The 24,926-nt window shown below is 36.0% G+C and overlaps 1 protein-coding gene across 2 annotated transcripts; it reads right to left on the bottom strand.

Annotated features, from left to right (window-relative positions):
* Positions 1-11,278: 11,278 nt before the first annotated feature.
* Positions 11,279-14,915, bottom strand: LOC137817163 (low affinity inorganic phosphate transporter 1-like). 2 transcript variants are annotated; one of them, XM_068620412.1, is made up of 2 exons: positions 14,613-14,915; positions 11,279-13,153 (listed from the first exon to the last, which is right to left on the bottom strand). In XM_068620412.1, exon 2 carries the CDS (start codon positions 13,134-13,136, stop codon positions 11,526-11,528), a length of 1,611 nt encoding a protein of 536 aa, XP_068476513.1. In that variant the 5' UTR covers positions 13,137-13,153; positions 14,613-14,915; the 3' UTR covers positions 11,279-11,525. The 2 variants fall into 2 exon arrangements, with proteins under 2 accessions (XP_068476513.1, XP_068476514.1); XM_068620413.1 differs by lacking the exon at positions 14,613-14,915 and adding an exon at positions 13,733-14,535.
* Positions 14,916-24,926: the final 10,011 nt, after the last annotated feature.

Genomic DNA, 24,926 nt, shown 5'->3' with positions numbered 1-24,926 from the left:
CGAGCACCTGGATGACTCTTCGTAAACCTAATCTTTGGGGTCTCCCGCCTCTGAGAGTGCCCTAGCTGTTCACGTGCCATGCATGCAGCTCGCCCCTAATCGTGGCCCTTGCTGGCCATATCCTTCAAGTGGCTTTTACACTTTGTGTCACGCCTGAATGCGTCGTCCACTCTACATGCATGGGCACTCATGATCTAGGCTTCTCCCTTACTGATAATTGGTGTGTGATATGGGATCCACTTCTCGTGGCCCGTCTCTACTGTTTGGATCTCCGATGCCTGACCTCTCCACACTGTTTGGTGGCAAGTCGGTACATCCTAATGACCGATGTCTGACCACTCTCGGCTCCTTGGCGCACATGCTTTGCGAGGTATTGTCTCGCGCTGCTCGTGGGACCCGCTTACGTGGCACCAATATTACTAGTGGTTAGTCAACGCTCGGGGACTGATCGGTACAACAGACTAGCTTAACAATCGGTTGTTTCGACAGATCAACCGGTTGGTTTTCTTCAGTCTTCCTTTACACACCGCAGCTCAAAGATTTGATTCTGAACAACTTCAATCTGTTCATCAAGCATTTGAAACCTTGTATCCATGCTTTGGAATCTATTATCAAAGTTCTGAAAGTTTGAAACACAAAGATCATGAAGATTCCTTTGATATTTTGCAAAGCCATCTAGCCTATTCACCATGTAGCTCTCAAAGGAAGTCATTGAAGGAGTCCCATCTCCTTGATGTCGAACACTTGTCCCAGCACCAAAATCAGTTGTAGGTTGTTCTGCATCTTGAACATTCATATCAGCACCATCTTGATCTTCTTCATCATTTTCAGCTTGTGCAGCACTTGAGGAACCACCATGTTCACCATCCTTGCTTACCCATCTTCCATTTATCTTGGTAAAACCCATATTTCTTACTGAAACATTGTTCACTTCAAGTGTTGATTTCACCAACTCAGATGTTTCATCCTCAAGATTCACTTCAAAATAGAGTAAGAACTTAGAAATCAAGACAACATAAGGATAATGGTAATCACTTAACCTCACAGATTTTTGCATGTGCTCCTTGATGATATGAATCCAATTGATCTTGACTTTGTTCATGATGCAATAGATATAGACAAGATCTTCTTCAGTTAAAGTAGAATGGTTGCTTCCTCTAGGTGTTAAAATCCATGTAACAATGAGAGCTAACAACCTTTCATTTAACTTCAAACCTCCAACAGAACAAGTCCTTATTTGAGTTTGAGGATTCTTCAAACAACTTCTATAGTACTGAACTTTGTTGAAGTTTTCCACCACACCAATGTTTCCTTTATTTATTCTTAGCCCAACATATTTCAAACCAGTTACAGCAGCCCATACATCATGGGTAATCTCCATATCTACACCCTTAACGTGAGAAACAAGATTGTTACCTTCAAACTTCAAACTTTTGTAGAAAACCAAACCGGATATATGTTTCCTTTCATCTACAAGAACCTCTTCAACAAATGTTCTTTGAGAAGCCTCCTTACATTGTCCAGCTTTTGGCTTTTCAACCAATCAAAGGAGACAACTTTTGGGTTGTTTATCACTTTTCTACTTGTTTCAAAGCGATACTTCTCAATCAATTCATTATCTCCTGAAAATCAGCCCTCAAGATGTCCACCTGATCTCACAGCCCTGGTTTTAATCCTTTTTTATGTAGGAGGAGTGGAATCCATGAAAACAGAATGAGAAAAAAGCACACACACACAATGAGAGAGAGATGTAGCAAGAGATGAGCCAATGGGTTGTTTTTGTGAAGGAAAACAGCTGCAACAGATTTGATAGCAAAACAAAATCCCTTTTTGATCTTTTGGTGGTAGTGGGTTTCAGTCTTTAAGGTAGAAACTGGTCCAAGCCTTACACAGAAAACGTCAGTCTGGAGCAGAAAAACACATGGTCATCACATGTGACTTTAGCTAGTCATAAAGGCACTTGAATTTCCAAGATATGGAATATATTCCTTTTTATGACAAGATGTAACTTCCTTCAGAGCCAGATCAGACTTTAAAGACAACTGACTCAAAATCCCTTTAAGATTAAAATTTGTAAAAGATAGAATTTATAGAGAAATTAAATCAATTCTTCACAATGCTGTCAGAGAAGAAACAATCGGTTGTTTCAAGAAAACAATCGGTTGTTTTTCTACAACAACAACACTGTTAAAGATTGAAACAAAACCAGAGAAGAATTGAAATGTAATTAACCATACCCACATAGATGACAATTTAAACATAAAATAAAAAGAAAAAAAAAAAGAGAAGTTCTTATCCTTTTGTCATGAAGTCCCTTTAGTGAGTCATTACTTATGATCAAGAAGTCTTCTTTTTGGCTGTCAAGACACCTTGAGCTGGTAGAGAACCTTAATTCAGTTCCAAACAGAAGTATTTTCTTCCAAAAGTTTTATCAGATAACTCAAGACTCCATGCTTCTTTTTAGAATCCCCGTAACACAATAAATTCAAGCAACAAGATTTGGTCCTCTTACAAATGTGGATTCTTTTGATTTATCTTTATCATTTGAGACCTCACACCCTTTGGGAATCCATTGTAAAATACCTTTAGGAATATAATATTTCCTAATTTTACAGATTCTAACCGAGTGGTCTCTTTTCATGCATAAAAGCATGTAACAACCGGTTGTTTCAATCTTTCAATCGGTTGTTTTTCTGACACTATTGCAAAAGGCTTTGAAATCCCATTTTTCTTGTTTAGAGGATAAAACCCCAAACCAGATTTTCCAAAAACATATTTTTGGTATGCTAAGACAGTTTCAAAGTTGGATTTACCATTTGAAAGTTTATCCACAATTTTTATAAGGTAGTGGACTTTACTTTCAAGAGTTTTAAAATTTCCACAAACTTTAGAGTTACACAATGAGAAGAGTTTTTGCAATGCATTTCAAGATTTTCAAAATCATTTTTTGACTCTATTTTCAAGCTAGTTATTCAACCCTTTCAATCGGTTGTTTGAAAGAGCCAATCGGTTAGCTTCTTCATGAGTTTCTTTAAAAGCTTGAAGAAGTTGGCTATAATTTTCAGCACTTAAGGAAGCACAAGAACTTACACTGCTTGAGCTGCTTGAATCATCATCTCCCTCTGCCATTAAACAAAGATTGGCTTTTTCATCTTCACTTGATGAGGAGACTTCGTTTTCATCCCAAGCAATATATGCTCTTTTTGATTTCCCTCTCTTTTCCTTATTGTTTGACTTCTTTTCATTGCCTTCTTTATTTGGGCAATCAGCTTTTATATGCCCTTGTTCACCACAACCAAAACAAGTATAATTGTTAGAATTGAAATCACTAGTTTTCTTGTTTCCATACCTTTCTTTGTTGGATTCTTTGTTGCGATTTCTCTTCAAGAATTTGCTAAACTTTTTGGACAACAAGCTTAGATTTTCTTCCTCACTTTTATCACTTGAATTTTGCTTCTTCTTATGCTTGGCAGCTTTCAAGGCAATGTTCCTTACATGCTTGTCCTCACTTTCTTGAACATTGAGTCTATTCATGATGAGAATCAAATAAATGAGACTTTTATTAATGGATGAAGAGGAGGTGTGGTTATTAAATACTCTTGTATTTAATAAGGGCCAAGGCCAAGCTTTGAAATACTCTTGTATAGTTTTAGGAGGTGTGGTTATTAAATAAAGGAGTGTGAAAATGTAAAATAAAGTCACATTGTCCATGTGACTTAGGAGAGTGGTGTAGGTGTAGTTTTTAGGAGGTGTCATAGTAGAAAAAGGTCACACCTCCCATGTGACTTGTTTTTTGTGGGAATTTCAAATGAGTTTATTTGAATTTTCCCACCTATTTTTCAGCACCTCTAGGCTATAAATAAAGGTGCTTAGCTTGTACAATTCAGATTTGAATTTAGATTAAAGAAACTATACTCAATTTTTGAGAGAGCATTGGAGAGCTTTGTGCCTTCTTCACTAGCCTTATCTTGATGGTTCCATGGTTACCTCAAGTGGCGGCTTGCACACTCATCTAGGAGTCTCCATCCTTCTAGTGGCGTGATCATCCAACCATACATCCATCTTCATGAGCTTTCTCTTCTCCTTCCTTCATTCTCTTTCAATTGTTCTTGTTTTAGCTTGATTCCTTGAAATTTTGTTCGGTGTTCTTGCTGTTTTGTGGTTTTTTTTTGGTTCGGTCTTTTTATATTTCTGTCCATTCATCTTGTTCGTTTGCTTTTCTAGCTCATATGTTCGGTTCATTTCAATTCTTAAGTAATATGTTCGGTGCATTTTCCTTTTCTTCCACTTTAATTGGTTCAATTTGACAATATGTGGAAGTTCCATATGAGTTTGGATTTGGTACTAGTTTTGGTGAGTTCTTGACTTAGAACATTGATCCAATTCTAAGAAAAAGTGCCTAACTATTGTCCAACTCAAGTTGATTCCTAAGAATGTCAAGAATCATTCTCTTCTTTGCTATTGGAATCACATCAATTCATCTCCAACTCATGTTCTCTAACCTTACCAAACAAGGAAGTCGTAGTCAAGGATGTTAAGTCCTTTGATTCAGATATTGTCATTACCTTAGGTTGCCAAGATTTATCAAGACACTTGAGAATCTTGATGTTTAGCTCCTCTTTATCAAAGGTTTTTTCAAGGCTCATTAGATGGTTGATGATGTGAGTGAATCTCTTTTGTCCTTCAGCAGTTGATTCTCCCTTGAGCATTCTAAACTTCTCATACTCTTGTATTAGAGTATGTTTCCTAACTCTCTTCACATCATTTGTTCCTTCATGGGTGACTTCTAGAGTATCCCACATTTCCTTAGCCAATGCACATTGTGAGATCCTAAAAAATTCATCCGAATTCAAAGCAGAGGTTATGATATTCTTGGCAATGCAATCAAACTTGGCCTTTTTATTTCCAGCGTCAGTCCATTGGGACCAAGGTTTTTCAATAGAAGATCCATCCTTTTCAATTTTAGGAATAAAAGGGCCATTTTCAATTGCATCCCAAATTCCTTTATCAAGAGATTCAACAAAGATTTTCATTCTAACTTTCCAAATTGATAATTCAAACCACAAAACAAAGGTGACCTGTTAATTAAGGCACCCTCCCCAAAAGGTAGTTTTTCAGTCATTGAAAAAAGATTTTAGGATCAAACTTGAATATTTTTTAAGTACCAATCTCTTGATTCCAATTGTTAAAATATATGGCCTTAAACGAGAGGGAGAGTGAATTGTTTAAGAGAGGTTTTTGAAATATTTTTAAAGTTTAACAAAATTCTTTGTATGAATCCAGAACAGAAATCAGGTTAGCCAAGAACAAGAGCAATAAAACAGCAAAGCAACAGAAAAACAATCGGTTGTTTCTGCGAAACAATTGGCTGTTTATACCAGTAAAACTAAAAACAAATTTTAAATGAGTTTAAGTGTAAGAGAAAGATACACCAACAGTTTATACTAGTTCACTCTTAAACCAAGAGCTACATCCAGTCCCCAGAAAACCACTGAGTAATCCACTAAGTAACCAAACCAGATTACAACACACAATCCACCAAAGCAGTGACCTTGAACCCTTCAAGAAACACACTCACTTTGGCAAATCACACACCAAGAGTATTGATCTTGACCACCCCAAGAGCACACAACACTCCTTGGCAACACAACACCACAAATACAGAAGGTTGAGAAGAGATTACACTTGTTTACAGAACAATCTGAAATCAATACAAATGCAATTCTATTCCACTCTCTTAGAAAACCCAAAGCTTTGATGTGAATGTTCAAATCTTGAATCAACTCTTTCACAACTGAAAAAACTCAAATATGTTTCTCTTCCTTGTTTGAAAACATAAACAAACTATTTATATTTTCCAAAGATTGGTCAAAGCATTTATTGAAGGAGCGTATTCAGTTGGAAATCATTTAAAGCACATTCAACCACCAAAACAGAATTTTGTTAAGATTTTCAAAGAAGCAATCGGTTGAAACCACGAAACAACTGATTGTTTGGTTTGGTAGTTAAGTCAACCAAACTTAAACAGTTTTCAACCTTTTCAAAAACTCCTAAGAGTAAAACAACCGGTTGATTCGACAAAACAACATGATTTTTTCACTTAGTTGGAAAAACACTTTATTTCAAAAAGGATTTAAAGCACATTAGCTTTAGATTCAACAAAGGAGTGGATTACAAATAAAACTACCAGATCCCTCCCAAAACACAGCAGCAACACAACCTTGCATCAAACACAAGGATTTGGATTATTCAAAGCATTTGATCACTCTTGATCAACATCTCAAACAAAGCTCATTTCAATTAGTTTTAAAGATTATAGTGTTTTTCGATGCAAAGGGAAAAACAACCGATTAAAGTTTCGAAATAATCGGTTGTTTGTAACTTAGCTGGCAAATAAGGTTTTGAAACTGTTTTATAACTGACAAGAGCATTCAACCGTTTAAATCTTGGTTTTTACCGATTAAATGTATGTCCTTGTAACAACTTCTTGAAAATTTGTTTTAAACTGATTTGGTTGTTTAGATTTACTCCAACGTTAACATTTCAAGTATTATAAATATGTTTTTGATTCATACGGTTTTTTTAAGAGTGATTAAGATTGATAAAACAAAAGCTTTTGATACTCTGAGTTGAGATTGATTTGAGAGATTGCCAAAATTGTTTGTGAAATGGTTTTCACCAAGTTTTAGCAAGATTACTTTGTGCCTTGTTGTGGTTCAAAGAATTGATGAATAAGGTCTTGGTGTATTGTGTTTTACCAGGTGTTTTCTAATGCTGTTCAAGTTCTTGTAATTATTCATATAACATTATGTATAACTGTGTAAAATCCTGTAAAGTCAGTGTGATTCTGGCTTGAGGTGGTTGTTGTGTGCAAAGAGGGTGAGTAGGCTTTGTGGGATTCAATGTCACCTCTTTGTGTGTGGTGTAATCTATGATTGATTGCATAGTGAAAACTCAATGGTTTGACTGAGGACTGGATGTAGCTCTGTGATTGAGTGAACCAGTATAATCTCTGTGTGTGATTCTCTCTATCTCATCTCTCATTAAACTGTTTGTATTTTTCTGCTGTCATAAACAACTGGTTAAATCACAACTTTAACCGATTGATTTTCTAATTCCAGTTTCTGTTTGACTATTGAATTGGTTTTCTGAACTGCTTTTCTGAGTTGTTTGTTAGAGCTTCATTCTAAGCAAAGTATTTGTGAAAATAGTTTGAAAACAATTCACCCCTCCTCTTATTGTAGCCATCAAACCTAATAAACCTCCCCATCATTCCCCATCTAAAACCTTATAACTTCAATGTTTGATTGATGATGGGGAATTCAGTTAAATAATAAGTGAAGGTCGAACTATTTGTGGGCAACTATCGAGATAAAATTTTACATTATGTAGCTCTAATGGAAGCTTGTCATGTCTTATTGGAACAACTGTGACAATTTGATAAGAAATTCATGCATAACGAACGTACCAACGAGATTACATTCACCGATAAAGAAAGAAAATACATTTTTGATCCTTTAACATCTTCTCAGGACTTGGAGAACCAAATAAAATTAAAATAGAAAATAAATAATGAAAAAACACTGGTTCTCTTAGGACAAAGTTGTTATTCTAAAGAGTCTAGCTTGGAATATTTTGATAAAGAAGAGAGGAAAGAAAAATAAATGGAAAAGAAAACTATGTATTTGATAAGTTTCATATTTCAATAATATTTCATATTAAAAGATAGACACTTATGAATATTTATTGATAAAATAACTATAATTTAACCCCTAATTTATGAATTTAAACCCGTTTACATATTTTGTGATTATGATATGAATAATAACAACTTATTCCCAAATTTGTATTAATTTTAGGATTCTAGAAAAAAAAAGGGAGATGAAAGGGATAAAGAAGAATAAACAAGATGAAAAAAGGGAAAGTTGGAATGCTCAAAAGTCGCCCAAGTGAAAAATGTTATATTTTAGTAATATTTCATATTAAAATACAAACACTTATGAACATTTATTGATAAAATAACTATATTTTAACCCCTAATTTATGAGTTTACACATTTTTACATATTTTGTGATTATACTATGAATACGAATGATTTATTACCAAATTTTTTAATTTTAGGATTCTGGGGAAAAATAGAGATGAAAGGGCAAAAGGAGAATATACAAGATAAAAAGGGAAAGCTGGGACGCTCCAACACTCACCCAAATTCACCTAAGCTAGAAGCCTCCCAAAGAATCTCGCCCAAGTGAGCTCAATCTCGTCTAGACGAGATCCCTCCAGAGACGTTGGGCTTGTTTTTTGTCCAACTCGCCCAAGCGAGCCCAATCATGCCCAAATGAGAAATCACTTTGCCCGAACCCAATTAGGTTAAATTTGAGGCATGAAACACAACCCTAGACATTCATTGGGACAATAGGAGGTGATAACAAACCTTAGAAGAGGCAACATCAAGGAGAAACATCCTAAATCTTTTTTTCTTGCTTTCCATGCTTGTAATGGCCAACATGAGTAGCTAATTCTACCTTTTGGGATTGGGAGTAATTTGTTCAAACTCTTATGTATTGAGGTGACATTTAAATATAATATTATGTTCTTGATTGATTATTGGTATTGCCATTTTATTTGTAATGTTTGTTTTACCATCATTTTTATCCTTAGATTTGAGTGAAAAGTACTTCTAAGTTTATGACCTAAATGATAATGCTTAACATATTTGAATGCTAGGAATAGATTTGAAATGTTAACTGCTATCAACATCTAATTATAATGATAAAGAGTTTTTATAAATATGCGAGAAATCAATATTTAGGAGACTCTCTTAATAATTTTATATGCGAGAAATCGATATAAATAAATTTTATATGGGAATCAATATAAATAAAAGGATAAAATATTACTATTGCTTTTCAAAATACAAAAAAGAGTAAGAAGGATGAACTTCAATCCCAATTTTCACAATTGAATCAACAACTTTTTACTTTGCTTTTATTTAATTTTCATGCAAATTATTGTCAATATCAAATCAAATCAAATTATTGTACAAATTCTTATACTTAGTGAATGTTACTCTTAGGATTTTAAATAATTGTTCCTTGTGGGTTTGATATCCATCCTTAGGGACAAATTATTACTTCTAACTCGGTACAGTTGCCGTAAAAAGAGTCATCACAAAGCAATCCTAGTCTCACCCAAGCTAACTCACTCCAAAGAAGTTGGGTTTTTTCTCGTCCAACTCGCCTAGGCAAGCTATAGTTCGCTTAGGCGAGAAGTCACTTAGCCCAAGCACATTTAGGTTAAATATGAGGCATGAGGCATAACCCTAGACATCATTGGGAGAATAAAAGGAGATAGGAAATCCTAGATGAGGCAACTCTCAAGGAGAAACATCCTGGATCTTCTTTTCTTGCTTTCCATGCTTGTAATTGCCAACATGAATGCCTAATTCTACCCTTTGGGATCAAGAGTAATCTATTCAAACTCTTATGTATTGAGATGATATTTAAACATAATATTATGTTTTTGATTGATGATTGCTATTGTCATTTTATTCTTAATGCTTGTTTTATCATGATTTTGATCCTTAGATTTGACTTAAAAATATTTATAAGCATCTGACCTAAATGATAATGCTTAACATATTTGAATGCTAGGAATAAATTAGAAATATTAATTACTATCATATATGCTTGTAACAATAAGGAGTCTTTATAAATATGGAATGAATCAAAATATAGGAGATTATCTTAATAATTCTATATGCGAGGAATCAATATAAATGAATTTTATATGGGCATCAATATCAATCAACGATAAAATATTATCATGCTTTCCAAAATACAAGAGAGTGAAAACGATGAATCTCAATCCCAATTTTCCCAATTGAATCAAACAACTTTTTACTTGTTTTATTTACATTCTTGCAATTTCATACACAACAAATACCCAACAAACTTTTCTACATTGTTTTCTATTTAGTGAAACTTATACTTAATAATTAAATTATTCCTTGTGGGTTCGACATCCGTTCTTAGGGACAAATTTATTACTTTTGACATGGTACACTTGCTATAAAATAGGCATCAATATTCTTCTTTGAGTAAATCATGTCATACATTGCCAGAAAAACTGAAAAAAAAAATATCAAGAAGAAAGGTAACCAAATAAAATTGAAAAAACAAACAAATAAATTTGTTGTTAAAAAAAAATAACTTTTGTATTATTAAAAAGCACATGAATTTTAAAAGTCCGAATTCTTTTCCATTGTTTGTACATAAATTTGGTTTTTTTTATTGAATTTTTTAGAAGAAGACATTTAAACGGTTTCATGACTACCATAGATTGTCATCTAATCCTGGAGGATGAACATAACTTTCAAGCAAGAATAAGACTGTTGTCTGAAACCAAATTTGCAAATCTAAAGACAGATCCTTTCAAGAGAGAGGGAATGATGACTACTGTCCAACAACAAACTATTATTAGGACAATGACAAAGACATGAAGAGTGAGACTGAACAGAGACTGGAGATTAAGAGAGACTCTCTCTTAGTATCTTGATTTATTAAAAAAAAAATGGTTTCATTTTTTTCCTTCCCTGCTCTGTTTAATTTCCTTACGCGGCACATTGGTTGGGATTGATTGCTGTAATTACTTGAGTGAACTTTTCAGCACATTTTAACCTAATTTTCTTTGCTCTGTTTTAATAATAAGTAGTTCGGTTTATAGATTGAGTGTTACACTTTGTTTTATTTCAATAAACCCACATGCATCACTTAACACGTGTAATGAAACTACTATAAAGTTTATATATCTATAAATACACATTTGAATTCTCCTTCTTTTCAATTAGTTTAAAATTTTAATATTATTAAAATGTATAAAAGAATTGTCATTCTCATAGGTATATATTTTATTAAGCTTAACAAATAACAAATATGAATCTTATTACACTGGGGCTGGGGCTTGTGTATTTAACAGAAAGACATTTGAACTTGTCTATTGCGTCGGTTTAATTGATCCTTCAACTCTTTCCAGAAACAAAAGGATATACTGTAAGTATAATAAGAGTTGAAGGATTCTTTGAAATAGTTTAAGGAAAACTTTGGGTTTTCCCTTGTATTGTATCTCTAGCTTCCTTCTGCTGTACAAAATGGAGGAAAGAAATTAAAAAAAGAAAAGCCCTTATATTTGAATTAATATTGTAGAACTTATTCCACAATAAAAGCATAAGCATGCACACATATATCTGATACCATAACTAAAAATAGAAGAAAGGAACTCGAGACAAAACTTTTCTTCAATACCTTCAGCTACAGATATGAAATACATGTATGATTTAAGCACCACTTTAAATTAAAAACAAGAATGAAATGCACACACTTCGTTATTGATTTAAAATTACAACACCGAGAAACATACATCTACATCATATATAGTGCATCTGGCTGTAGAAACCCCAACTAAAATTGTCATACAACAGTGGCATTACTGGACTCTTGAACTGCTTTGTTAATCACAGAATTTGATTAAACTGGAACCGTCCTAGCAGACCCGGCCATCTCTATAGCCTCAGGACCTTCTTCATTCTCCCCACTCAATTCTTCCAGTGATTTTCCCTTTGATTCTGGCACTAAGAAGGTGAATACCATTCCAAAGAAGTTGACCACACCAAGCACAATGAGGGAGTTCTTAACCCCAATACCAGTTGGGTAACCTTGATCAACCTTTTTGGGGTCCGTACTCTGTGCAGCATACAAGAACCCAAATGCACCCACAATTGCTCCTGCCTTTCCTGCAGCAGCTGAGATTCCATGACAGGTAGATCTTAACCTTGCTGGGAAAATCTCTGCTGGTACCACAAATGTGGTGGCATTTGGACCAAAATTGGAGAAGAAAAAGGTGAGAGAGTACATCACAACAAACCCAATTCTGTTTTCTTTCTTGGTCCAGTGATTGTAAGGTATGGCAAGAGCAAACATGAAGACAGTCATGAAGAAGAAACCCATCAATTGGATGGCGAAACGGCCCATGTAATCAATAAAGAACACGGTAAACCAGTACCCCGGCACAGTGCTGCAAAGTGCTATAAGTGTTTGTGCTCTTGCAATCCTGTAAACCTCATGAATTGCATTCATTTCTTGTGAAGGAGGGATCCATCCAATGGCACTGAAAATGTCCTTTTGGAAGAGGTTCTGGCTGTAGAAGGCAATATCCAACAAAAACCAGGTTACTGTGGTTCCAACCAAGTGCAAACCATGGCGTTTGGCAAATTCCTTGCTGAACAAACCATACTTTTGGTTTTCACTGTCAACAATATGGTGCAACTTATCCTCTTCAGCTTCAAGCTCAACTTGCAACACCTTAGACATGTCAGAAGCTGCTTGTTTTGCATTCCTGGCTACAAGGGCCGTGTAACGAGCTGTCTCTGGCATTTTCATACGCCAGTAGTAGGTAACCGCAGCTGGAACTGCACCAAACATCAAAATGATACGCCAAACATAATCAAGGGAATGCACTATTGACCCTTCTGGGTTTTCTTTATAGCTCGGAAGATCGTATTTGTGGTCATATGCAGATGACACAATCAAGGCAACTATACCACCAGCCAAGATTCCAAATCCCTGCATGGCAAACACTGCAGCAATGAATGCCCCTCGAGTCTTTTTGTTGGCATATTCAGACATGATTGTAGCTGATAGAGGGTAGTCACCACCAATCCCAAAGCCAAGCCAGAACCTGAAGAAACAAAGTGTGGTAATGACACCCTTCGGGGTATCTCCAAAAGAGAGCCCCGAGGCAAGGGAACACACTACCATGAGCATAAGAGTTAAACCATAAACCTTTTTCCTTCCCAACTTGTCACCAAGCCATCCAAAGAAAAGCTGGCCGGCCAAAGTGCCACATAGTGCAACACCAGTCACAGCAGCTTGCACATTAGGAGGAAGAACACCAGGCTTTGGTTTAGTTATATCTGTGTAATATAACCGCCCCAGCAACTTGGTGACAAGAGAAATACAGAAGAGATCATATGCATCAGTAAAGAATCCCATTCCAGCAATCACAATAGCAGTGAAGTGGTACCATTGCGTCTTGGCCACATCGAGTGCATTAAGCACTCCTAGTTCTCTTCCAGACATCACTCACTAACTGCAACCTGATGTGCCCCAAGCAATGATTAGAAATTTCCACCACAACGTTAAAAGATAATGATTTCTATATATGTGCCTAATACAACTCCATATTCTTCCTCCTTTATTACTGTTTTTCAGAACAAAACTATGAATGGAAAAAACTGTTATTTGCAATGATAGCCAAGGAATAGTATAAATAAACCAGTTCCTCACTTTCTACTCATTATCAAAATTAAAATTCAATTATTGACAAAATAAGTGTAGTAGACTTTTTTAAGAAATTAATAATTTCAATGGTTTGAAAAATTGTACAGCTAATGCTCATCTTTCCCATGCTGATGCAATGGATTGATGATAAAAGAACCCTTACTTTCGTATTTTTCTACTATATCCATAGTCAACAGCCACCAAAGTTGAATAATCCCAAATTAAAACTAGAATTATGTTTGAAAGGAATTTGACTGTAAACTAACAACGACTCCATAATTCCAGCTCTGAAATATAAAATTGTGTTTAAATAGATAAGATCTTTTATATGAAAACAAAGATTAACACAATAACAAAATCATGTGAAAATTTTGTATAACAAGGTCTATTCTCACTTCACGTAAGGTTTCAACTGCCTCCCTAAATTGCTTAGATGTGGAATAACTGCATGAACGACTGAACCAACGAGTCAACTTCAGTGTATACCGTCACAAAGAAAACATGGTTCAGAAATTGGAAATTCATAGGTAATTTTGTACTAGTTTTTTTCTTGTGTCCCTACCTAACCTAATGAACAGAGACATGGAGAAGAAAAGGGTGTGAATAAATTGCAAACAGGAGATATGGTTTTGAAGCCAGTCACTAGCAGACCACGAGTAGCGCGAGGAAACCAGAAAAACTCATAATTAGTATAGAGAAAAGAAGCATAGGCACTGGACAAGACTTATCATCCAAAATTATAAAAATTAAATAAATTGAAAAAAAAAAAAGGCAGAGGAGGAGGGTTTGTTAAATTTGTTTTGGGTAATAATTTCCCGAAAAATAAATTCCACTGAGAAGGTTCGGTTTTTGTTTGGCACGGAAAATCAGCACCAACTCCAGAAAAGTTAAAAAAAAAAAAAATTAAGAAAACGGATAAGGCAGAAAGTATTTTTTTTCTTTTGTGTTTCAGTTCTCGATTAAGAAAAAACAGGAGGAGGAGCAATAGTTTGCAAAATGAGTGGGTGAGTGGTGGTGATGATGGAAGAGAAGAATCATGAAATTGATATCCTGAATAATAGGGGTGAAAAGAGATTCCAGATTTTTAGTGGGGAAAGGGTAATGATTAGATAATTATATAAAATGGAGAAAGTGAAGTTGTGTTGTGTGCTTAGAAAAGTGGGCCTCCCACTATAAGGAAGTCTCCAACAAGTGAGTTAGTTCCACTTACAAGTTCCATGCATCACCAAAAAGTGGAAACAAGAGAAGTTTCCATGAACAAAAATAGGGTCTCACCTGCTAACGAGAGGAGACACTGGTTGTTACCACAGTTAGGTTGAAGGAGGAGAGTGAGGCGGTGTGTTTGAAATAAAGTTATAAAGAGAGAGAAGGAGAAGTTGTTGTTATATATAGTGCAAAGCTGTCACCACACCCATACAAAGTAATGGTTTCAAAAATGCAGAATCAAGGAGGTATCTCGCATATACCCCATTCCTATACTTTGTATAATTCACACTTTCAGGTCAACGCCTTCACAATTTGCTTGCTTCATCTATTTCTTTTCACTCTTTTTTATCATTCTTATATACACATGAAAAACTCTTTTTCATACTAGGTGGCGCTGTAAAATGTTGTTATTATAAGTTAAAACAAAAACAGTATGGGATGATGTCATATGTTGGTTGAACAACCACTTATCTCATTGTTCCAGTGTATAACTGTCCAGGTGGCAAAAAAACAAATATTAAATTGTTGTTACGGGGTCCATAATTTTTTTTTGAAAAGGTTTAATCTTTGATTCAAATTTCCATTAGGGTTATGATACTCTCCCTCTTTCAATTTCTTCTTCTTTTGGTGGCTGAACTCTCTCTCTTTCAATTTCTTCTTCTTTTGGTGGCTGAACTCTCCCTCTTTCAATTTCTTCTTCTTTTTGGTCCCGTGGTTCACCAGTGCACCGTTCCCTCTTTGAATTTCTTCTTCGCAAAGGTCTCGTGGTTCTCCAGTGCACCGTTCCCTCTTGCATTTTATTGTTGTATTGGTTTCCTGTGTCGTGGTTTCGTGGTCTTGTTCTTCGTTGTCGTCGTCGGTCGGTGTTTGCTCGGTGGACGCCCTCCATCTCTTTTCACGGTGGTTAGGTGATAAAGGTAATATATTTTTGATTTAATGGATTCTGAAGTGAAACATTGTTGTTGTGTGATTTTGATGATGTTGTGTGATTTTGATGTTGTTGTAGAGCCTATTTTGATTCAATTTTAGTTTGATTTTCGTGTTGAAGGAAGTTTGAAGCTTTTCTTCCTTGAATGTTGAACTGTTGGTATTGTTGTTATTACTAGACACATTGATATAAAATTGATAAATTTTTTTCACAGTGATGAAGTTAGAGCATATAAATTGTATGTTCTAATCGTTAAACAAACGAGTTTGGTAATTGTTGGTTTAGGGTTTAGTAGGAATATGTGGTTGGGGTGGGCATGATGTGGGCAGAAAGTGCGTTAGATAAGATTTTTAGAGTCCATCAGCTTATTGAGTGTGATTGTATAAGTTGGGAGACCATGAACATTTGGCATGTGCTCCATTTCCTGCATCTATTGCATGTCGAGCTTTGAGGTTGTTGTTAGTAGAGGATAATTGTTTGAAACACTTTGCAGGCAAGACTAATGGCCAATGTAAGAATATAATTCCAAAAGCCCAAATTAAAACAGCTTCGTACAACTAGATTAATTGAAAATAGAACACGATAGGGTAACCTCATCATAAAAAATACTCGCAAATTACTTATTACCCCAACTCTGTGTTGTGCACAGATATGTATTAGGTCTTTCATGCTGTTGACAACCTCCGAAATTTGTCAAGCATTGTAGCATGTAATATATTGGTTGAGAAAATACAAAGCATAACAAATCAAAGGTTTTCTTTATAGTACTCAACATTTGACATACACTTTCAGGTAGAATTTAATATCATACCTGCAAACATCTCACATATGTTTCAGAAAAACCCAAGTCATTAAGCGATTCTAACTCCAAAATCTGTGGAAGCTGGCGCCATGCTGTTTATACCCTGATGCAAAATAAACATTACATTAAGCTTTGAAGCTTGAGTCCAGTGTCATTGTAATTGTTTGTTACCTAGATGTGACTTAGACTGTTCTAAGCAGTAGATACTTTTTCACCAATCATTGTTATAAAATGCTGAAAAACAGAGTGTGGTTGACAAAAGGGAATGAGAATATGAATTTGTAATCTATATTTAAGAAATTACCATGAGATGCTCTTAATTTTGTATAGCATGATTGTAAAAATATGAATGTGTGACTTTGCATCTCTGTATGTATAAAACATGTTATTTCTGTGAAGCAGGACAGTAGAGTGCAACCAAACATGCCCATGGGGTAAAATGTCATACTACAATAAGATCTGTTTGTTTCCAATTTTACGGTTAATGATTTCCAAACAATACATTTTTTCCTGTGATTTTGGCCCTGATTATATACAATTGGATAGCCGTTCAATAAACCCAACAAATATGAAGAAACATAGTTTGCACCATATCCTTTCTGTTGAGTTGTTGTTATCCATGTATGTAGAGTTGTTTTTATCCATTTATATACCGAAATCACAGTATGCAGCATGAGTGTAGGACAGTATCCAGTGATCACAAATTCACTCAATTTAGAGGTTTGTTGTATGTGGTGACCCTAGTAGGAATATGTGGTGACCACATTAAACTTCCTGCACAATCCCTTTGCAAACTTATTTTGGAAATGTGAAGTGAGTGTTGGTGTTGGTTTGGGTGGGCATGATGTTGGCAGAAAATGCGTTAGATCAGATTTTAGAGTCCATGAGTGTAAGGCAGTGTCCAGTGATCACAAATTCACTCAACTTAGGGCATTGTTGTATGTGGTGATCTTAGAAGGAATATGTGGTGACCACATTATAGTTCATGCACAGTCCTTGTGCAAACTTATTATGTAAATGTGAAGAGCGTGTTAGTGTTGGTTAGGTTGGGCATGATGTGGGCAGAAAGTGTGTTATATCAGGTTTTAAGAGTCCATGAGTGTAGGGTAGCGTCCAGTGATAAAAATTCACTCAACTTAGAGGATTGCAGTATGTGGTGACCCAAGTAGGAAGATGTGGTGACCCGCATTAGACTTCTTGTACACACCCAGTGCAAACTTGTTATGGAAATGTGAAGTGCGTGTTGGTTGGGGTGGACATTACGTGGGAAGAAAGTGTGTTAGATCAGGTCTTTAAATGGTATGAGTGCAAGGCAATGTCAAGTGAGCAATTATTCACTCAACTTAGAGGATTGCAGTATGTGATGACCCAAGTAGGAACATCTGGTGACCCACATTACACTTCCCTGTACAGACCCAGTGCAAACTTATTCTGGAAATGTGAAGTTCGTGTTGGTTGGGGTGGGCATGACGCGGGCAAAAAGTGAGTTAGATCAGGTTTTGAGAGTCCATGAGTGAAGGGCAGTGTCCACTGATGACAAATTCACTCAACTTAGAGGATTGCAGTATGTGGTAACCCAAGTAGTAACATGCGGTGACCCACATTAGACTTCCTGTACACACCAATGCAAATTTATTCTAAAAATGTGAAGTGTGTGTTGGTTGGGGTGGATAGTCCCCCCATCAAGGTAGTCAAACAAAAACTTCCTATACAACCAAACGGGTTAGTAATGAAATTTAAAACTTTTGTTATTTTTATGCATATTCATATGTAAATATTTTTATGTGCTTTTCTTTATGTAGTTATGATTGTTGAGTATTGGTTTTGAAATATATTGAGCTGTGAAATGGTATGGTTGACTATGACGGGAAGACGATGTCTGAATACAACAACGTACGTATTTGTTCCCTTCACTAGTAGAGTACAAGTTATAAGTTTTATTCTGCACTGAAAATTGATTTTCAAAATTAATTTCAGGACGAGCTTCAAGCATTCTGTCAAGAAATGGTTTGTAATTGGGTCCTTGATGCACATAATGCAGAAAGAGAAAATGTGTTGAGGGAGTTCAACTTTCGTGGAACTTCATAATGATGGTGGTTGAGAGTGCGTTGCATGTGAAGCTACATGTTCTGCAATTGTGTAGTTATTCATTACATGTTTTAGTGTATCCTAGGAGCATTCATAACTGTAGAAACATAATGGATTACATACACTTCCATTGAGTTGAATAATGCGCGAACTTTTTAATGCTGAGAATTGAAGACGAATATTGTTGTACCATATGATGCAACAAACCTTTTAATTACACTTAAAATTAGTTTCCATCACTTGTAATTATGATGAGAGGTTTTTCTAGAAATGATTTTATTCGTATTCAAATCCATAGGATCCATTAGCAGGTGCCACATACTGTGGAAGGTTAATTTAACGGTCGTTCGTGGTTAAGTATGACTTCGTTCTTAGTTCGTTGGACTCAGTAAAAAAAAAAGTTATAAATATTTACATTTGTGCATTTTGCTACACTAAAATAAGTTTAAAGTTAACAATATTAAGTTAAAGTTCAAAATTTGGCAACTTTTTTACCAAGTATTTGGGTAAAACATAAACAACTACGATCAAAGAGAGGAAGACAAAATTTCATGATACTATGCCTAAGCAGCATTCCATCCAAAAAATTTCGTGCAAGCTCAAATGGACCCCCCTTCAGCACTGACCTATTTTCGCTCAATCCAAAAAATTTCGTGTAAGCTAAAATGGACCCCTTCAGCACTGGACTATTTTCGCTCAATTCAAAAAATTTCATGCAAGCTAAAATGGACCCCTTTAGCACTGTCCTATTTTCGCTCAATCCAAATTATTTTCGTGCAAGCTAAAATGGACCCCTTCAGCACGGCCCCGTTTTTGCTCAATCCAAAAAATTTCATGCAAGCTAAAATGGACTCCTTCGGCACTGGACTATTTTCGCTCAAACCAAAAATTTTCCTGTAAGCTAAAATGGACTCTTTTAGCACTGTCCTATTTTCGATCAATCCAAATTATTTTCGTGCAAGCTAAAATGGACCCCTTCAGCACTGTCTCGTTTTCGCTCAATCCAAAAATTTTCGAGCAAGCTAAAATTGACTCCTTTAGCACTATACTATTTTCGCTCAAACCAAAAATTTTCGTGCAAGCTAAAATGGACCCTTTTAGCATTGTCCTATTTTCGATCAATCCAAATTATTTTCGTGCAAGCTAAAATGGACCCCTTTAGCACTGCCCCGTTTTCGCTCAATCCAAAAAATTTCGTGCAAGCTAAAATGGACCCCTTCAGCACTGCCCTATTTTAGATCAATCTAAATTATTTTTGTGCAAGCTAAAATGGACCCCTTTAGCACTGCCCCTTTTTCGTTCAATCCAAATATTTTCGTGCAAGCTACAATGGACCCCTTCAGCACTGGACTATTTTCGCTAAATCCAAAAAATTTCGTGCAAGCTAAAATGGACCCCTTCAACACTGCCCCGTTTTCGCTCAATCCAAAAATATTTGTGCAAGCTGAAATGGAACCCTTCAGCACTGCCCTATTTTCGGTCAATCTATATTATTTTCGTACAAGCTAAAATGGACCCCTTCAGCACTGCCCCGTTTTCGCTCAATCCAATTTTTGTAGTAGAACCTAAAGTGGACCCCTTGAGCAGTTTACCATTTTGGCCCAATCCAATTTTTTAGTAGAAGCTAAAGTGCAACCATTGAGGGAAAATGCATGACTGCTAATACTACTCACATAATTGATCGATTTAGAATAAATTATCCGCATTTTCGGGATAACCATGTACACTGTAATCTTACAAAATATTTTGAATATGGTAAAAAAACTTTCATTCAAACATATACAACCAGTCATTGCATGTGGGTGGCTGAACATGTACCACAATTGTTCAATATTACATAACAAAATTGTACATGTGTCATTCATAAACTCCATCCTTAATACATTGTTCACATTCGTCAAGATTACATCCTTATGTACTCTTTCAATCCTTTCAGTTTATGTAACAAAAAAATTACTATTATACACATCTTTATTACAGGATCCAACAGGAATAGTTAGAGCAAGTGTACATGCAAAGGTGTTAAAAGATCCGGAATTTGGATCACAAATTGCAGTAGGATCAGTCTTTGTGCTAAAGAATGTATTTATCTTCCATAAAACTCTTTTTTCAAATAAGTCCATTTCATATTTCATGAAATCATTAATATTGTTATAGGTAGTCATATTTAGTTCGAATCAAAGAACATTCTACCTTAATATATAACCATAAACAACATTGTTAAGTGATCCTGCCTGTTGACCAAAACGTTGGAGCTTGCCTCGTCAAACTTGGATCGACGTGTGCCCCGCGTCAACCTTCGTCCTTCGCCACGATCCACCTCAAGAACCTGCAAAGAACAGAGCGGCGCCGCTGCGGCCGATCGCACTCCAACGCCCAAGTCAGTGACCGAACCACCAAATACTAAGAGTAACACTCAAGAACTCTCAAGGAACCGTGAACCAGTTCTCTCTCAGTATACTCAAGAAACTCGCAAGCGTAAAGAAGACAATCTGAACGTGCGTACCTCAGAAGTTCGTTGGGAAACCCTTATTTACCTGGACACTTTCTCTCTCCTGGCAGTTACAAACCGGGACACGTGGCTCGCATCCAGCTGTACACGTGCCATCATCTGGAGCCTCCTTGACTTGGGCGCTGCTTCTGACTCTCATTTGGCTAAGTTACTTATGCATGATACTACTCAGTGCATAGTTGTCTTGGAGTGAGATCTCTACTGGGATTGGCGAGTTAGGGTGCCTTCGTATACACCTTCCCTGTGGTCTCGCCGGCCGCCTTCATAATCTGCACCACCTGTTCCACCGTTTATGCCCGAGCAAGCTGTCTCCCGACCTCATCCTCTGGCCAGCTGGGAAGCATCCATCTACCTTCATATTCGGCGATGTCCTTGCTTTGGCGATCTCTAAACACTTGGTCGCCTGGGTTTACATCTGGCGACTTCATCTTCAACTTGGTGACCGCTGGTATTGGTGTGATGGAGATCGGAGCACGCCAACTTAATAACTGGCGAGTACACGAGCCCCCCGACTTCCTTCTCTTCTGCTAACCTGGCGTCCTCTCAACACGCCTATACAATAGCTTGATGCCACGTCATCACTGCCGACTACCAGGGCGGTACATTAAGGTATTTAGCTTTCATTATAACTATAGTACAAACAACTGTGCCTTTCGTTACAATATTCATACCTATAGGTTTTAAAATTTAACATATGTACACCATCTTATTCATGCCTATAGGTTTTCAAATTTGACATATGTCCACCATCTAATGAGGAAGTTCGTTGTTCTCATCCAGTATTACGCGATCCACCAACTCTAGGTACAGTTTCAAAAATTGTCTATACTTAAAAAACAATGTCCTATATCCAATATTCTAATTCACATTTCAATATCCAAAATATATTCATATGCAAAACAATTGGAGTTATTGAATAAGAGGGAGGAAGATAGAATCCGACGTCCAAGGATGGTTTAAACTTCCACATCTTACAAACATGGCTACATGCACAATAAAGACTATTATTGTATAATTGAGGATGAAAAATTGTATTTATAAGCACATGTTTGAACAATGCTTATTACATGTGTTAAGTGAATTTTTTGGATACTTGTCCTTCTTAGCTTCTATGAACTTAGTGTGTGTTGACACTGTCATACATTCAAATTTAAAAAATATGTTCACTTCAACCATATAAATGGAAGACAATTAAAATTAAATAAAACTTCAAAAAGTCCAACCAAGTTAGAGTTACTAAAATTACAACGCAGTTGCTAAATACATGTCTTAAATTCTCTAACCACATTACACCCAATGAAATAAACATGTATCATTCCTAACAACTACTTTGTAATAAACATACTTAAGTACTAAACACATCATGTACGATCCCTTTCAATTATGACTAACAAAATCATTTTTCCCCCTTCCATACCTAGTCCATGGTGATTTCATCACAACCGACTTCACACGTTTCCTTGCTCTATGCTTCACTCGGGGGAATATGTTACTTTTTTCTTCTCCCCCATCTTGGTCTTTGGGTATGTCTTGCTCTTGGGGTACGTCTTACTCTTCAGGTACGTCTTCCTGTTCGGGTACATGTTGCTCTTCGGGTACACCTTGCTCATCAGATAGGCCTTGCTCTTTGTGTACGCCTTGCTCTTTAGGTATGCCTTGCTCACTGTGTTCGTCTTTATCATTAACGTAAGACGTCTGCATATGTTCGTCAACATTGAATACGTTATTTCAAACCAAACAACAATGAAAGAACATCAATCTTTAAAAAATGAAACAATTCACACTTCATCGCCCACTACAAGCAACACTCACTCACTTCCCATTTCCAGAACAAGTTTCACTGGGTTTGTGCAGGAAGTAAGAAATGGGTCACCACATATTCCCTGAAGGGTCACCACATACTGTCAGTCTCTAACTTTACTAAATTTTGGGGTTAATTCACAGGGTCCTACTCTCACAGCCTCTAAATAACTCATTTAATCCACTTTCTCCCAACCTCGTGTTCCTCCCTAACCAACACGAACACAATTGACATTTCAAGAAAAAGTTCCTCTGTTAGGTCTTGCAGGAACTGTGATGTGAGTCACCACATACTCTTACTGGGGTCACCACATACTGCAACCCTCTAAGTTTACTAGATTTCTGCTCACTTGTCACTGCCTTACACTCATGCCCTCTAAAGTCTTGATCTAAGACACTTTCTCCCCACATCATGCCCATCCCAAACCCTAAACATGAACACTCACTTCATATTTCCATAACAAGTTTCATTGGGTTTGTGCAGGAAGTAAGAAGTGGGTCACCACATATTCCTTGAAGGGTCACCGCGTACTGTTAGTCTCTAACTTTACTAAATTTTGGGGTTAATTCACAGGGTCCTACTCTCATAGCCTCTAAATAACTCATTTAATCCACTTTCTCCCCATTGACATTTCAAGAAAAAGTTCCCCAGTTAAGTTTGTGCAGGAAGTCTCATGTGGGTCACCACATACTCCTACTAGGGACACAACATACTGCAACCCTCTAAATTCAGTTAACATAGTGGTTACTTGACACTATCCTACTTTGTTGGCCTATATAAAAAACCGATTTAACCCACTTTCTCCCCACCTAATACCCTCCCCAACCAACATCAACACTAACACTAACACAAACACTAACACTCTCTTTTTAACTTTCTTATCCATGTCAACATTACAAAGTTTCCTTAAAAATTTTGGTACCTCATCAACCTAACATTTCAAACAAACACTCTGCATTATTTTTACAGTAAGACACATATTTCCAACAATAAAATATTTTCCACAAAAAATCAAGTCATACTCCAGAAAATGGGTCCCAGTTTTTGGACAACTCTAAATGAGTTGCTCCACCAATCCCTTTTTTTGTGTATCCTAACATGCTACTATGAAAAAAAATACTACAATAATAGTGAAATACAGACCCACAAAGTAAACCCAACATCAAATACGAATATACATTTATCTTAGCAGTCTATGCGAAAAATCAGGTTTGGCTCATACAAGGGTCACCACAGGACAAATAACAAGAATGACCCAACAACAAAAATCACACAACAACAAGGTTTCACTTAATAAACAAATGAAAAAAATAAATGTATTACCTTTCAAAACAGGATGTGCAAGAGGAGAATGCCACCCAACCACTGTGAAAACAAGATGTCCAAGATGACACCGCCGCCCAACCACCATGAAAGGAGGATATCGAAGACGACACCACCGCCAAACCACCCTGAAAATTGATGCACCTACGACGACCACGAACGCCGCTGCACATAAAGGTTGCGGAGAACTTGGAACAAATAGCTTGCGGAGAAGACGATGTGGTGGAGAAGATGATGTGGTGAAGAAGAAGAAACCTAATTTCAGCCCCTTTCCTAAAACCTAATTTCACATTCTACCGCACCCTAAACACTTAATTTCAGATTTTTCCTGGACCCCACAATTCAAATAATATTTGTTCTGCCACGTTGGCAGTTGTATAGTGGAGCAACTCATTTAGAGTTGTCCAAAAATCGGGACTCAATCTAGTATACTACTCATTTCCTTTCGACCCAATGTTAAGACACTATATTAAAAAAACTCATTTTATAAAAAAATTAAAATATTTTTATCATAATATTTTAAATTTTATAACTACTAATTATTATAATTTTCTCTTTTTCTGAATATTTTAAACTGATAGGGTTAGGCTTCTTAGACATATTATAAAACTGAAAAGTTTATTTTAAAATAAAACTTTATTATTTTTCTCTTATTTTTTTTTATTAAAAAAGAATTAAAATAAATTAAAAATGATACACTTCAAGTATCTTCTAACCCGTATCCAAATATCACGAAATCTTATCATAAGAAATGTTATTGTTACTTTTTATAAGATAATTTATTAGTTTTGGGAACTGTCGGATAATTTACGACTTTTAGAAACTATTTGATTTTTTCCTCTCTCTTGTGATTATCAGTAGGTTGACCATAACAAACTTTGCGTTTACATTACTAATGATAAGTCGATGAGAGTTAATAATCAATAAGA

This window comes from Phaseolus vulgaris, unplaced genomic scaffold (assembly GCF_000499845.2).
Source record: "Phaseolus vulgaris cultivar G19833 unplaced genomic scaffold, P. vulgaris v2.0 scaffold_18, whole genome shotgun sequence".
In the NCBI taxonomy this organism is placed as follows: domain Eukaryota; kingdom Viridiplantae; phylum Streptophyta; class Magnoliopsida; order Fabales; family Fabaceae; genus Phaseolus; species Phaseolus vulgaris.
This window is presented reverse-complemented; position numbering and strand designations above follow the sequence as displayed.

What these genes read in the sequence shown, in the direction of transcription:
- LOC137817163 (XM_068620412.1), bottom strand. Translation starts at nt 13,136, where the DNA reads ATGTCTGGAAGAGAACTAGGAGTGCTTAATGCACTCGATGTGGCCAAG.